This window comes from Lytechinus variegatus, chromosome 11 (assembly GCF_018143015.1).
Source record: "Lytechinus variegatus isolate NC3 chromosome 11, Lvar_3.0, whole genome shotgun sequence".
In the NCBI taxonomy this organism is placed as follows: domain Eukaryota; kingdom Metazoa; phylum Echinodermata; class Echinoidea; order Temnopleuroida; family Toxopneustidae; genus Lytechinus; species Lytechinus variegatus.
Window position 1 is genome coordinate 5,308,706 of NC_054750.1, and position 16,473 is coordinate 5,325,178.

A 16,473-nucleotide genomic window follows, 5' to 3' on the forward strand; every position below is an offset into this window, starting at 1 on the left:
CATTTGTGCTTGATTCAATTCAGGTGAGACGTGATTGTGCTTAGTAGGGATTTCACTAGTAGTGAATCCGTTGTGCTGCACCGGCTGTAACTGGAACTTGAAACATAATTAGTTGATGTTGACTTGGTTATGAGATGATTTGAAGTTCCTTTTTTGTACAACTCTGAAGCCCTTCAAGTATAGGCTTATGTCATAAAACTCAATCAAAAGTGCAGCATACTTTTCAACCAAGAGATCGTATTAATGATTGTTCTTGACCTGCTTCACACATGTGTTTTTAGAGCCATGCCCCTTCCATATCCAAGTATTTTTTTTTTGGATGAACCAACTCGTTTTGAAATGATTTACAATATTGCATTATAGATGTTTCTTTTCCTTATGGTGGGAAACATGATTTTTTTTGTTTGTTTAACTGAGGGGGGGGGGCTGTTAAAGGGTCAGTGAAAAAAACATTAAAGTACACGTATGTTATATAAGTGGATAAGTATATTAATTCTTTCGGGGAGTTCAGTATTTTCATATGTTTAATAATTTAATCCTTATTCTCTGAATTTAAGTCTTTAAAATAGAAAAAAAAATATTGACATTGTGTACAGTACTTTGCACAAATATGTTTTGTGTTCGTTGTTAATGCACAATATGCTGTGCACATATATGTATTTGCGTTTTTGTAATGTATGTTATCCCCATGGTCATTATCATATTTCATTGAAAACTGTACATGCACCACATGTTTGTGTTGAAAATGTTGCTAAACATACAGTGACATATTATGAAAAACACAGAAAATACGACATGGACCACTTCAACCACAACCACTTCATCGATTGGTTCTGAAAGCACAACCTTGGTAACTACTACCACTGATCTCAACACAACACAAGGCAATGATACAACAACCACAACGCCAGATAATGGCTCGCCAACAACTCAAGATGCTGTCACAGGTACTGCGTCCATTGTACCTAGCACAAGTGATATGAATAGTGGCAGTACATTCGGTGGCACCGGTAAGACAAATGCTTCTGCATTCCAGATTCAGTCAATGTCGCCTCTATGGAAGTCTTAAATATGCACCTAGAGTACAGGGTAATTCAGGATAGGAGAATAAGAAAAGGAGTCAAGCAGACACTTGGGCAAGATACTGGGTCGCGTCTAGTCGATATTGTCAGATAAAGACAAAACGATACTGTATTTCTAGTTTGTAGTGAGATAAAATCGACTCAATGACATCTGGGATGTTGAACTCCTTTTCTTTGTTCTGGACATTCCAACCTGACAAGTTCCGGAATCTTGACTTATCGTCAGCTGGTTGCTGTGAAGTTGACATGGTCCAAGAGCTTGTCTTCTCTACTTGACATGATCCAAGGTCTTGTCTTCTCCTGTCCAAGATCATCTCTTCTTGTTTCAACAATGTCAACTTGACATGATTCAAGATCTTGCCTTCTTGTTTCTTCATCTTGACGTCTGTTCTCCCATCCTCCATTACCTTGTCACCTTTGAGCACTTTTAAGCTTCCATACATGTACATCAGTGGTCTTCACCATTCGCTTTGCCTAGTCGTATGTGTGGCACCATTGTACTTGATTCATCAAGCTTGTGAAGCTCATTCCAAGATGATCACTTCCTTTATCTCAAAGACTTCTTATCCATCTGCTTTGCACACCCTCTTCATGAAACTATATCATGACTCCCATACCCTGAGGCTTTGCTTTCACATCATTTAGTTGATCATCATTAGTAATCAGGGTTGTAGTCAAGGCCGCTCTTGGAGCCACATTGTGCTGGTGTAGGCCACTGCCAACGGTGGTTTTGGTAGAAGAATGGGCAGTGAATCATTCACAATCCCATTGGGCTCATGACTCGGAAGGGCCGGCCTCGGCTACAGCCCTGTATAGTAACCATTGATGTGTCGGATCTGCCCTCATCAGTTTTCAGGATCCACGGTGTTAAATCGATGACTTATACCCCTTTCATAAACCCATCCTCCAATTATCCCCCTAAGAGTAATACGGATAATTCAATAAAAATTGCATTCACAAACTCCGAAAATAATCCGCACTATTTTTTACGAGCGCCCGACCTGAAAAAGATGGATAATTGTCATGGCAACTGCACACACCCCCTCCGATGGGGTTGAGTTGGAAAAGGATGACCTTGTGACCGCACCATGGCAATTATCCGCATTACTTTGGAAATGCATTCATAAAATCAAAATCTGGTCCCGATGCCGCTATTATGCGGATAATTGCAGCATCGAAATAATGCGGATAACTGGTCCCGCCCCGATTTTACGACCAAATTGTGCGGATATTATCCGCATAATTTGGTATATGAAAGGGGTATTGCATAACATGTCATGTTGCTCAGTGTACTTTGTTCGCTTTTGCCGATGATTGTCTAACTCATGCTTCAAATAGCTTAAAATTACATGTTATCCGGGAATAATTCCGTTGGTAACCAAATTTTATTATCATATTTGCTCATAAGAAAAGTTCTCAACTACATGTACCGGTATGCTCTGTACAGTCCTACATGTACATTATCATCTGCTGCACAATAGATTCTTTGTTTACTCGTCTTGTTTTAATGTAGAGCAAACTGTGTTGGGATACTAGGAAAATGAAAAAATATTGAATTGGGTCATTGTACACGTATGTGTATGTCACTTCTAATTTGTTTATTCCTCCCTGCTGTTATTTCCATTCATTTGTGTATTTTTTAAAAAATTTTATTACATGTATATGTTGTATAGGTTTGTATTTATTTTTAACTTTCAGTTGGAGAGAATATTGGTGAATGGTTTGCTACCAGCCATTCATTCACATTTAACCCTAGCTGTTGTAAATATATGTATTGTAACTATTGTATTGTCCAGTCAATGTTTGTCATGTACATATTTATTTCCCCATCTTGTTTTACGTGTAGAACCATTAACAAGTTTTCTTAGATTTATCCATGCGATACCCTGGAGGTACTAAATGAAGGTAGAATAATGTTTTGACAATGGATGCTTGGAAAAATAATTGTTTTCAAAGATGCACCTTCAACCAGTGAATGTACTGTACATGTTTTGTCAATTCTATGTTAGTCTTTGCTTGCTGTGCACTGCTTAATAAAGCCATTCATAATAAAAAAATTTCTGTGTAAAATCATGGATAGAAAGTTTGCCTTTTTGCTGGTATTGGAAAAATATGTAAGAGGTGCTTAGGTGGAGTTTGTCAATTTTACAGAATGCTCCATATTGCAGTGATAAGTCTAAGAATCTTAAGAATTACTTGACTTGCATATACATTTGAATTTTTCATTTCTTTTGTCATTATATATACCTTTTTGATGAAAACTGGTCTTAAAAATAATTTGACATGGATTTAGAACATATTTCCCATATTTTTTGTCACTATGTATTCCTTTTTTGGTGAAAAGGGGCTTTGTGCCCTTTTCGTAAAATTTGTACAACTCTGCTATCAGTGTAAGGTCCACTTCTGGCCTGTTTATTTGCTGTAATCTGATGAAGGTGGCATTAAGAAATGAGTTGTGATTGATGCGAAAGCTCAAGGAACATCTTTAGTAATACCACTGATTTGGAGATAGACTTTGATGGCAGATATTGAGATCTCATAGTGGTGAATAGTATGAAAACGGTAGTCAAACATCTGGAATCAGATTTTTTTCTCTCTTTCTCTCTTTTTAATCTGCTTATTTTCCCCTCAAGCATTTAGAAAATAAGGAAGGAATGGAAGAAGAAATAAAGTGATAAAGTAGAGGGGTAAAAAAAGTTGTATGGTACTGGATAATGTACATGTATTACTAAATGAGATCCTATTTTTTTTGTTGAGTGAAAAGAAATGAATCAACTTGTAGGCCATACCCCCCCCCCCCCCCCCCGTGTATCGAACTACCGCACCTTGTTCTGCCTGCGCAATTACTGTGTATATTTTCCTGTGTTTATATGTCTACCTTCAATAGATGCGATGTGAACATGTGTGTACATGTAGAATTAATTAAGTGGATATATGATGATTATAGAATAAAATTTATTTGAAATTTTCTGGCAACCCAGAAATAATCACAGATATTGCATCTACTGTTGGTACAACACCGTACGATGATGGCACGCCCCCCGTGGATACTAGTAGTAGTACTACCAATACAGATATTTTTACATCAGACGGGACAACCTTCTCCAATCCCACATCACTTGATCCGACGGAATATACTAGAAGTAATGGTATCACTGGTAAAATGGAAAACTATTTCATCTCCAATTTCATTCTCATGGATCATTGCATTTTTTTCATACTTCATCCACATGCAGTCCATCCAGTTATCCAATTGTTATAAAATAAATTGTTTTCATCAAATGCTTATCTCCAAACATTTATTTTGAGTTCCATTTCATTTTTTGGTGAAAAAAAAAGCTTTCCTCACTGCCAGTGTTGCTGTGCACTGCTTATTAAAGCCATTCATATCGAAAACATTGCCTAAAATCATGGATAGAAAGTTTGCCTCTTTGCTGGCATTGGAAAAATATGTAAGAGGTGTTTATTAAGTGGAGTTTGTCATTTTTACCGAATAATCCATATTTAGTGATAAGTCAGAGAATCATAGAACATTTTTTCATTTCTTTTTGTCACTACATGTATGTATTCCCTTTCTTGGTGAAAAGGGGCTTAATGCCCTGTTCGTAACATGGTGTTAAAAAATGAGTTGTGATTGATGCAAAAGCTCAAGGAACATCTTTTGTAGTACTGGTATTTGGAGATAGACTTTGATATTGAGATCTTGAGATCTCATAATGGTGAATAGTATGAAAATAGTAGTCAAACATATGGAATCAGAATATTTTTTTCTCTTATACTCTGCTTATTTCCCCTTTTCCCCTCAAGCATTTAGAAAACAATTAGGAACGGAAGAAGAAATAATAAAGTAGAGGGGGTTAAAAAGTTGTATGGTACTGGATAATGTACATGTATTACTGAATGAGATCTTATTTATTTGTTGAATGAAAAGAAATTAATCAACTTGTAGGCTATACCCCCCCCCTGTATCAAACTACCCTGCCAGGGCACCTTGTTCTGCCTCCACTATTACTGTGTATATTTTCTTGTGTTTATATGTGCACCTTCAATTGATGGGACACGAACATGTGTCTAGAATTAATTAAATGGATATACAGTGTATGATGATTATAGAATACAATTTATTTGAAATTTTCTGGCAACCCAGAAATAATCACAGATATTGCTACTGTTGGTACAACAACATATGATGATGGCACGCCCCCCGTGGATACTAGTAGTAGTACTACCAATACAGGTATTTTTACATCAGACGGGACCTTTTCCAATCCCACATCACTTGGGCCGACTAGAAGTAATGGTATCACTGGTAAAATGGAAAACTAATTCATCTCCAATTTCATTCTCACGGATCATTGCATTTTGTTATTTTTCATGCACAAACTATCCATTTGTCATCAGAAAAAGTGATAAAATGCTTCATCTCTATAAAACATTTATTTTGAGTTCCATTTCATTTTTTGTGAAAAAAGGCTTTCCTCAATAAAAAGTGCTTATTTAAAATTCATGCCTGAAGTCTTAATATGTTTAGGGCAAGGCTGCTCTTCAGAAGGATACATTTCTATGATTTAGTACAAATTCATTTTTATTTTTACAACAAATTTTGACAGCCAATCAGAGGGACATCAAGACCAATCAGAAGGGTAGTCTGCAGGCACAGACCCTTGATTTGCGCAAGTGGCACAGTGCTTAATGCAGAGTCTGAAGTAGTGAGACTAGATTCACTATGTACTGTGGCTGGCTCGACCAATTATTTATTTGACACAGACAGAAAGTTTGGAGTCTAGTCTTCATTCTAGACATGGTATAATTGGTTTAAAGTGTAAAAAATTAGTCTGTGCTTGCAGACTCTGAAATGAGCATCCAATGCTGTGGACTTTGTGTCATTCTATTTCATGCTCATTTTATTTTTAGATCATCCGACCCAAAGGGCCACAATTTCAAAATGCTTCTTTGTCATTTCAAGTCCGATTTCAGTTCTGTTTGCTTTATATGATAGCAATAGATGGGGGATTTAAAATTTCTACAAAGAATTTTGAAACTTATTAAATATTCTAATGTATGCACATTTTTCAAAATTCTCAAAAAATTGCTTCTTCTTTTTTTGTCGACTGATTCTGATTTTTTTCTTCCATCTGGTAGAGCTTCATGAGGTTCACCCAACATCTGCACAGAATTTTGAAATTTTTACCGGAAATTTATTTATGCTAATTTGTGTGAAATTTATTCATAAATCACAGAAAATGCCTCTTCTTCTTAATATGTGTTGACCGATTTTGATTTTTGTTTTCTTCCATCTGGTAGAGCTGCATGAGGTTCACTAAACTTGTACACAGAATTTTGAAATCTTGACTAGAAAATTACTCATGCTATTATGCACAATGTATTCATAAATCACCAAAAAATGCCTTTTTTCCTTCATTTGTTAATCAATTTCAATTTTGTTTGCTTTATATGATAGCTCTAGTTGGGGATACAAATTTTCTACACAGAATTTTGACACTCATTAAATATGCTAATTTATGCATATTTTCCAAAACTCACAAAAATGCTTTTTGTCTCACCTGCATAGCAGAGTGAGACTATAGGCGCCGCTTTTCCGACGGCGGCGGCGTCAACATCAAATCTTAACCTGAGGTTAAGTTTTTGAAATGATATCATAACTTAGAAATTATATGGACCTAGTTCATGAAACTTGGCCATCAGGTTAATCAAGTATTACTGAATATCCTATTAGAGTTTCATGTCACATGACCAAGGTCAAAGGTCATTTAGGGTCAATGAACTTAGACCATGTTGGGGGAGTCAACATCAAAATCTTAACCTGAGGATAAGTTTTTGAAATGTCATCATAACTTAGAAAATATATGGACCTAGTTCATGAAACTTGGACATAAGGTTTATCAAGTATCACCAAACATCCTGCATGAGTTTCACGTCACATGATCAAGGTCAAAGGTCATTTAGGGTCTATGAACTTTGGCCAAATTGGGGGTATCTGTTGAATTACCATCATAACTTTGAAAGTATGTTGGTCTAGTTCATAAAACTTGGACATAAGAGTAATCAAGTATCACTGAACATCCTGTGCGCGTTTTGGGTCACATGACCAAGGTCAAAGGTCAATGAACTTTGGCCATAATGGGTGTATCTGTTGAATTACCATAACTTTGAAATTTTATCCATCTGACTTTTGAAACTTGGACATAAGAGTAATCAAGTAACACTGAATATCCTTTGCAAGTTTCAGGTCACATGATCAAGGTCAAAGGTCATGTGAGGTCAATGAATTTTGGCCACATCGGGGGTATTTGTTGAATTACCATCCTATCTAGAGCTGCAAGTGTATTGGTCTATTTCATAAAATGTGGAAATAAGAGTAACCAAGTATCACTGAACATCTTGTGCGAGTTATAGTAGTTTTCAAAGTCAGCGCTGCTGCTATGTTGAATCGCGTGATGCAGGTGAGACAGCCAGAGGCATTCCACTTGTTATTTATTTGTTGACCGATTTTGAATTTTTTGTTCCATCTGAGAGCTACATGAGGATCACCAAGGTTCTACACAGAATTTAGAAATTTTGACTAGAAAATTATTTATGCTTATTTATGAAAAATTTATTCATAAATCACAAAATTGCTTCTTCTTCTCTGTCATTTATTCATCACAATTTTTTTTCCTCAATCCATGGAGCTATTAATAGCTCCATGCTCAATCTATGTCACCAATATGATTGACTTCACTGTCAACTGGGCTGAAATTAAAAGTTGTGTTAATTTCTTTGCGAGATGCCGGATGAGCTTCACATCATTGATGTGCTAGTTTATATTCTTTTCATACTTCAATAGTGATATTCTTGTGAACAGACGACCTATCTTTTTCATTCTCCATATTTTTTGTGAAACAACCCCCTCACCCCCCCGTTGCAAAATCAATAAGAGGCACCTGGATTGTAATAATTCTTCCATTCAACTGTCTCAGTTTATCAATTATTACAATGAGATTTTAATTTACTTGTTACTATAAAAATGAGCGCATAGTATTACCTACCAACAGTGGGTAGCAGGCAATACAATGTATATTTCAGACGCATATGATGGCTCCATTGCTTGAAAGCTTCAAGTTGTCATGAACTATGATCACGTGCTTATGATTGATTTGATGTCGGGATTAAATTCTTCAAATGTTGAATGCTTGAATAAAAAGTTGTATTGAACCAATTTTATCTGATAGTCACAACACCAGGCCTCCTAGTGTTTGAACATCATGCAAAACATGAATCTATTGTTGTTGGTAGCACTTCTAACATATTGATTTGAAACATCAAATTGGCCTGTTTATGTACGACTATCTGTTTTCTTTGCACTTTGTCTGATGCTGTTCATCTTATTACTTTGAAGTCCCAGATTCATAGATACGGAATCATAATGAATTTGTTTTTACCTTTCCGTATTTTTGTGCTCTGTGAGAAGCCTTGTAATTCTAAAATGACTTATTGTTTCCTGACATTTTGTGGGGGTGGTCTCTTCTGAAACTCCATGCCTCTAAATATTAACTGGCGGATCTTTAAATTCCAAAGCTCCCTCATTCAAATTCAAGTCAACTTTTAACATATTCATTAATATATTGGTGAATGCAATCTGAGTAGTCAATGGCAGTGAATGGCAGTGAATAGCAAAAATATATAGGTTTTGTAAAATTAATACCTTTTAGGATCAATATGGATGCAATATCTGTTAATGTTGATATTCTACTCTTGACTCTTGAGACAATGGGTGTGATTTTCTGGTAATCTGTTATTGAAACTTAATTTGATACTCCATATTAATCCTATATTTTGGATTGCATGTGTATGTTGCTTTACTTTCACTTCCCTTTATTTCTCCAATGTGTTTTTTTACATGTACTTTGTTCGATAATAATATAGTGTGGTGTTCTCTCTTTCTTGTTTGTCCTGTTGCTGATATATGTGTAGCAACTTCTTCAGACCCTCCATTGGAAACACTTTCAAGAGGTACTTTACAAGCTTATCATTGTTTATAGATAATTATACTATAGGTTATGATTCACAAAGCTGCTTCCAAATTATACAGGACTTGTTCCTGGTGGGGGGGATTAAAAGGGGGCTGGGGGCAATTTAACCCTGGAAACTAAAAAGGAGAATTGGAAAAGTGGAAATAGCACATTCATAGCAATGTTGCAGAGCAAGGAAGTACTGTAACTTGTGAAAAGCAGCTGCTGAAAAATTAAAAACAAATAATTCTTTTTTTTTGCCTGGTTCCTGTGCTAACTCAGATAGCACCCCCTCCCACATGAAATCAGTAACTTCTTTTCTGTAAACTAAATCAAATGTTGACTTACATTTTTTTTTCGTAAGTAGCGGTCTATTAACCACACCTTTTCTTGGCAGGATAGAAGCAAAAGTGATAGGTCTGAGCCAGACTCGGCCAGAGAAAAAACAAGGCCATATCCCCCTGAACGAAGGTTATTCACGGGGAAATCAGTTTTGGTTTATTTTATATTTATAGCTAACATGATATTTGATGTCTGTTATGATGACAAGGCCAGAGAAAGACTCGAGAAAAAAATAATTAGCAGCCCGTCATAACCCCTTCCGAACATGTACCGTAGACGTCTGCCAGTTCACAACACATCGAGTGGCTGGGCGTAGCCGCCTAGGGCAATGTCGCTTAGAGGGGTATGAGCCGCTGGTTATGGGAAGCGTTTATTATGATCTTAATCAAATATTGTCCATGAAAGTTTGATTAACAAACGCACCTACTTTCATGACACTAATTCTGATATCTTTTAGGGTCAATATGGATGCAATATCTGTTAATGTTGATATTCTACTCTTGACTCTTGAGACAATGGGTGTGATTTTCTGGTAATCTGTTATTGAAACTTAATTTGATACTTCATGTTAAACCCATTTTAGATTATACATGTTTCTACTTGCACTTCCCTCAATTTTTTTTCTCCAATACTGCTTTTCTTTTTACATGTACGTGTACTTTGTTTGATGATAATGTTGTTCTGGCTTCTTTCTTTTTTGTCCTGTTGCCAATAAATGTGTAGCTACTTCTTCGAACCCTCCATCGGAAACATTTTCAACAGGTACTTACAAGCTAATCATTGTTTAAAGATAATTATACTATTAGTTATGTTTCACAAAGCTGCTTTAGGGGAATATTTCTTGGGGGCTGGGGTAATTTAACCCTGGAAACTAAAAAGGAGCACTGGAAAAGTGGAAATCCCCATTCATACATAGCAATGTTGCAGAGTTAGGAAGTACTGTAACTTGTGAAAAGCAGCTGCTGAAAAATAAAAAAAAAAACATATTTTTTTGGCTGGTTCCTGTGCTGAGATAGAACCCCCTCCCCGCATGAAACCAGTGACTTCTTTTCTGTAAACTAAATCATAATGTTGATTTATATTTAGGACTATATATGACTTTGCATTCAGAATTTGTCAGATGCCTGTTAAAAAGAACAAGAATTTTAGTCTACCAAGAATGTATGTCAAAGTTAGGGAATAGGCATGCAAAAATGGGTTGTGTGTATTAAAGATGTGCCTAATGCTACGGCCTATTCTATCGTGCTATAAAGTGAGAACCTACAAATAATCCCTGTTCAAATATAATGACTTATTTATTATTCCATACCATTATACATATAGCAAGATCAACAGGTTTATTGTAGATATGAATAAAAATGTTTTTTTATCATGAAGTACCTAAAGAATTGATGCATGATCCAGATTTGGTAGACACTGCAGAAATATTGTTTGCCATTGCTTGCATTGCATTGCTCGAAAATAAAGGACTTAAAAGTTTTTCAAACAAGAAATTGGTAACAATCTTGTTGTAGGTCAAATTTGCATTCAATTGCTATTCAATTCATGAGAATCCAGCTAGTTGAATTCAATGTACTTATCCACAATGTTATTTCAATTTATGTTGTGTTTATCCCTTGTATTTATATTAGACCTATTCTGTTCTGTTCATTATGTGTACACCACAATAACTGTTCTGTTTTAACAGGCTTACCCAAAGGTACATCCCCTATAAATGAAAAGACTCCTCATATAACAACGACGGGTGAGCTTTAATATAATCATTCAATAAATAAAAGAAATTAGTACATTTTAATTTTTCATTCACTAACATTATTCACTCTTCATTTTATCATTATATTTATGTATTACAAAAAAATATATACTGTTCTTGGTTGAATGATTGTCCTTTGTATATATTTTGTGTACTTTACTGTTCACTCTTGCTTCTGCTATTTCATCTTCATTTCTATTCCATTTTCAAATTGTTATTTGTTAAAATATTAGCAATTATTATATGACACCTAAATAGATCCTCGTCATTTGATTGATTGGTTGTTTGATATTGATCCTTCAGACCACTTTAGAATGACGTCATCAACTGTGCAATTTTGGATTTGTCCATTGCATGCGTGCACCAAGACAGCAGGCACCACAACCACTCATGTTTGAAGCGCGCTTGTTGTACACAACAATCAACAGAATGAGCTTGCACTGCATTATCACATTTTTCATCGAAATTCATAAATTTCATATGAAAAAAATGTACATTTAGGTGTCATATAATGTTCTTTTCATTCGTTGAATGGATCATTTCATCTTTCACCTTATGAAATACTCTGTCCATTGCACTAAAAAACATTTATTACTTATCAGGGGCAGCGAAGTGGTTTTCAAAGTGGGGGCTGATCATGCAAAAAATCACAATCCTCAATCCTATGGTCATTTTTACGTTTTTGTACACAGTTTTGGAAAAAGTGGGGGCTGAAGCACCCCCCCCCCCCCCCATTTCCTCCTGTTTTAAGCATGTCTCATGCTAATTTTGCACATTTGTGCAACTACATTGAGTTAATTTCAGGGTTGGCAATTTTTTTTATTTTTTAAAAGTTCCTTCGAAAAAAAGGGTAATTACCCCCCCCCCCTTACTCTTACAATGACATCAATATTGATGTTATACATTTCACCCCTAATATTGTTCTTAACCACATATTTTGTAATTAAAATCCAGTAAAAATGGACAGTTGAAAATAAATTTGAGGAATCATGTATCTGAACTTAATTCTATCATACATAGGCCTATGAAGGAATATTCCATATGGAATTCCCAGTGAGTAGAGAAAATTCCCCTCTGGGATTTTTTATTCAAATATTTAAAAAAATCCAAGAGAAAAAATCCCTTATCAAAACTGCCAACAAACCCTTTGCCAATTACTAATATTCATGTATATTGTAAGAGAAATAATTCAAATCAATGATTTTTTTCAATTAGTCACAGCTTTACAATAGTCAAAGAGAGACTACAACTGTATATGTTTAGGATCTTTTTGATAAAAAGCTCTTCTCTTGCTACAGATATAGATGCAAAACTCTCAGTTTTGGAGAACAATATAGGAGATAGCTTAGTCAAAGGGTGACTATACTACATTCTGTTACTGTGATTTTTTTCATTAATCTACAATTTTTATTCCCATATTCTCTACAAAAAAATCTGTTTGATCCATGAAGTATGAAAAATAATCTACTTACTTTTAACTTAAAGGATAAAAACTGCAAAACTGCTTAAATTACAACATATGTATTACAAAAAGAAGTATTTTATTTTAAATGAGACACAGCTTACAACTGCCAATGATTGTAACTGAAGTACCTGCATCTTAACATTAAAATGCAGTGTTAAATGTTTATTCTGAGTTTTGCAAATTGTTGTTATAGTCTCTTTCCATTATTACATGCAGATACAAAACTTCCATTATTTGTAGCACTGAACATAAAATGGGCTGCAGTGACTTAAAAGGTTTATAAGAGAAAGCTTTTCTCAACAGTCAAATTATGACTGTACACTACATTATGTTAATGTGATTTTTATAATTATGTTATTTAAAACATCAAATGTATGATAAATGTAACAATACGAAATAAGAGGCATGTTAAATAATTATGTTGATTACATGCAGGTATCATTTTTTTTATTTTACATGACAGAAGTAGTTATGTGTAAGCGAAGGATCAAAACTGGAAAACTGCCAACAAACCTTTTCTCATTGACTTTTATATATTATATTTTTTTTTTACAAACTGCTCTCTGAAAAGTCTTTGGATTATGTGAAAACTTTATGTTAAGAAAGAAATTGACTAATAATAACTGACAAAGAATGTAAAATTTCAGAAGAAAAACTCAACATAATTTACAAGAAATGAGTACCTATTGACAACATACATCTGTACATGTAGTTTTAAGGAATTACCTGATATTATTAATTTGATTTTAATTTGTTTTAAGTAGATATGAAGACTTTGTTGATCTTTTATTGATATAAAGTTAATTCAAAGTTTTTCAGTCGACTTAAAAGAATTAAAACTGCATTGAACAAATACTTTGTCCAAAATTTGTACATTTTTCAATGGAAGTGATTTAAATCAATGATTTTTAAAAAAAAATCATGGTGATTTAAATCGCGATTTAAATCACGATTTAAATCAACGTGATTTAAATCCGCCAACCCTGATTAATTTTTTGGTTTTCTCTTACAATATTTCAAAGGGCTGTAGTTCTTAGGTAGCATCTAAAGAAACGATTATCGGTGCAATAAAGAAATCTAGATTCACTTATCATTATGATCCCCCAAGAAAGCATGCAAAGATTCTCCATTTTCAAATTCCATTGCTTTTCTCCATAAGCAACTGATACAGGGAATAGTAATACTTTCTTGTTCTATAGTTAATTACATGTTTTTGTGTTATTATGTATCTTTGCATTTCAAAATACTTTATTTTCATTTTCCCCTTTTTTGTCTTTTGTCTCTTTTAAATCTATCACACCTCGTAGAATATTGCATCTGACAAACATGTTTGATTTCAACATTTCTTGTTTTGTAACATCATTATACAGTATATATAGTGAAATGTTTATGTGGCTTGATATCCATGTGAATACTGGTGATTTGAATTAATATTGGACACACTGATATTGCTTTTTAGAAACATATGTAACCCGGGGGGGGGGGCACTTACATTGACGCGTGGATACCATGAGCTACCCAAAAAAACACGTAAAAAGGATGTCTTTTTCACGATAGGGCACGTTACGTACGTAACGTGATAAGGGTGTCAAAAACACAAAAATAATGAAAAAAGGGTATCTATTTCGCTAGGAAAATTACGTGTTTAGGGTCGAATTTGCGGGGATGATAAAACAAAATTAAAATGTTTTAAAAAAGGATGTCCTTTTTGCCCCAACACTTCGTGTTTAGAGTCCGATTTGCGCGAGGTGTAGAAGGTGGGGTCGTACTAAACCAAATAAGGTAAAGCCGACGACCGAAGGACCCGAAACAATAAAACATTCCTGTACTTGTTTAGGGGTTCATTTCAGGGAATATTTGCCAAGAGTATCGTTTTGTTTCCAATACTTAAGGGTAGGGTTTCACACGAATAAGGGGTGCAATTTCAGAATATGGAAATTACGTGTTTAGGGTGCTTTTCGAGACCCCATGGTCGCGCATGGTATCCATTCATGAATGGAAGTGGCCCCCCGGGATATATAATCATAAATAAGCGTGTCACTGTGTGTTGCTTGTATATAGTTGATGTAAGCGTAAACTAGTTGTTTTAAAAGGAGATGATGGGCAAATAACATGGGAAGGGTTACATGTAGCTTGGAAAATGGTGAGTGTTTTTATTCAATGTATGGAAAGGTGAAATATTGATTTCTTAAAATGAATAATGAGTGTGTGACCTGATCAGATCCTGATTTGCTTACTTTCCATGTTATGATGTTGATTTCTGTGTTGGTCTATGTGTAGTAAATTCTGTCATTTGGCTTTTAGTTTTAGCTGCAGTTGTGTGAATTTTAAATGGGAAATTCACCTGATGAAAAGCTTATTGTAAAAAAATACTTTTTAAAAATTATTGAAAATATTGGTGACGATTTGAGGAAATCCATGAAAGATTAATAAAGTTATTTGAATTTTAAATTTTTGATTTGTGATGTCATATAATCCAGCGTTGATTTTTTAATTTTAACATGTGTCGGTGTTATTATCTTTGGTTGTTACTTTTACAAAACATCGGTTGGTGTAATGTTCAATTTCAAGGGTGTAAATTTAACACCACGGTGTAGTGCTAAAGGGACACCAACTGGTATCAGTTTTAATACGGGGCCCTGTTTTTACAATGCAGGGGTCTCAATCATTTTAAGCACATTAATATAGCTCATTTTGAATTACACTACAACACTACTTCTTTTGAGAAGTGCACATTTTATTGTACAAAAGTACAGATATCTCCTTTTTTCGTACATGTGTACTTCATAATCCAGTGACTTCAGTCATGTGTAAAATTGTGCCTTACTCATGAACAGCTTTCACTGCAAACACCTATCACTGACCATCGCCCATTCCAGGGCGCCCTGTCTTTTACAAAGGATTACGATTGATCCAATCAACTTAAAGTATATATGGAAATCCATCAGTGTCATCATGCAAAATGTCTTTTCGAAACAAAGATAAACAGTTTTTTAACACACTGAATATTAAAGAAAACTCTAAATTATGAATGGACATAATTTCTAGAAAATATTTTGAACAAATATATGCATTTTAGTTGATAACGTTGCAGGCTTTCCAAAGTTGTAGTTGATTGGATCAATTGCAAAGATCTCTTTGTAAGACGGGACCCTGCAACATCTCCATCTGTATTCATACATGTATCCATAACTTGCTCTTTCTCAAATTCCATACATATGTACATTGTTCCTCAGTACCTCACAATTTTAAAAAAAAAATCAAATCATGCATTTTTCCCCCCTTTCAAATCGCACAATTGTTTGTCCCAGGGAGGGAGGGGTTCACTCAACTACACATGTGCAACCAAAATAACATGTTTACAAAAGGTTCCCTTTTTATCATAGTGCATGATCAATGTGTAAAAATGCTGTATTGGGGAAAAGGACATGTTTGTGGAGTAAAACACAGTCACGTTATATAGGTCATACTCTTTAATAGGGGGAAAAATTGTCAAAAAATATTTTTAAATACTTGAATAGGCCTAAGGGTATGAATTTGTCAAATGGGTAAAACTTGTTTAGGGTGGGTTTGTAAAACCTGTGGTGGTGCATGTAAACAGCAATTAAAGAGTTGAGTGCCCCCCCCCCTCGGATTGTTTAATTATATATCTTGTTGTTCTAAAACTAATGAAATTACCTTTTCAAGATTTGACACCTTGTTGTCAGACTCAGATGTACTATTTGAAATCAAGGTAATATGGACTTTATGTACATGTAGATCTGTTCTACAGTACATGGAAAACTTAGGAGTGCAAAATGTGACATTGAATCATTGTCA

The 16,473-nt window shown here is 34.7% G+C and overlaps 1 protein-coding gene across 20 annotated transcripts in view; it reads left to right on the forward strand.

Moving 5' to 3' along the window:
* The window catches only part of LOC121424405 (mucin-2-like), a 42,873-nt gene that overhangs the window by 14,323 nt on the left and 12,077 nt on the right, over window positions 1-16,473 (forward strand). For 12 of the 20 annotated variants that reach the window (XM_041620090.1, XM_041620074.1, XM_041620084.1 and 9 more), the window contains 6 exons: window positions 786-1,010; window positions 4,064-4,240; window positions 5,230-5,319; window positions 9,057-9,095; window positions 10,160-10,198; window positions 11,124-11,180. In XM_041620090.1, the coding sequence (XP_041476024.1) occupies window positions 786-1,010; window positions 4,064-4,240; window positions 5,230-5,319; window positions 9,057-9,095; window positions 10,160-10,198; window positions 11,124-11,180 (627 nt within the window). The remainder of the gene's footprint in view (window positions 1-785; window positions 1,011-4,063; window positions 4,241-5,229; window positions 5,320-9,056; window positions 9,096-10,159; window positions 10,199-11,123; window positions 11,181-16,473) is intronic. The other 8 variants (XM_041620083.1, XM_041620085.1, XM_041620086.1 and 5 more) reach the window with 8 other exon arrangements.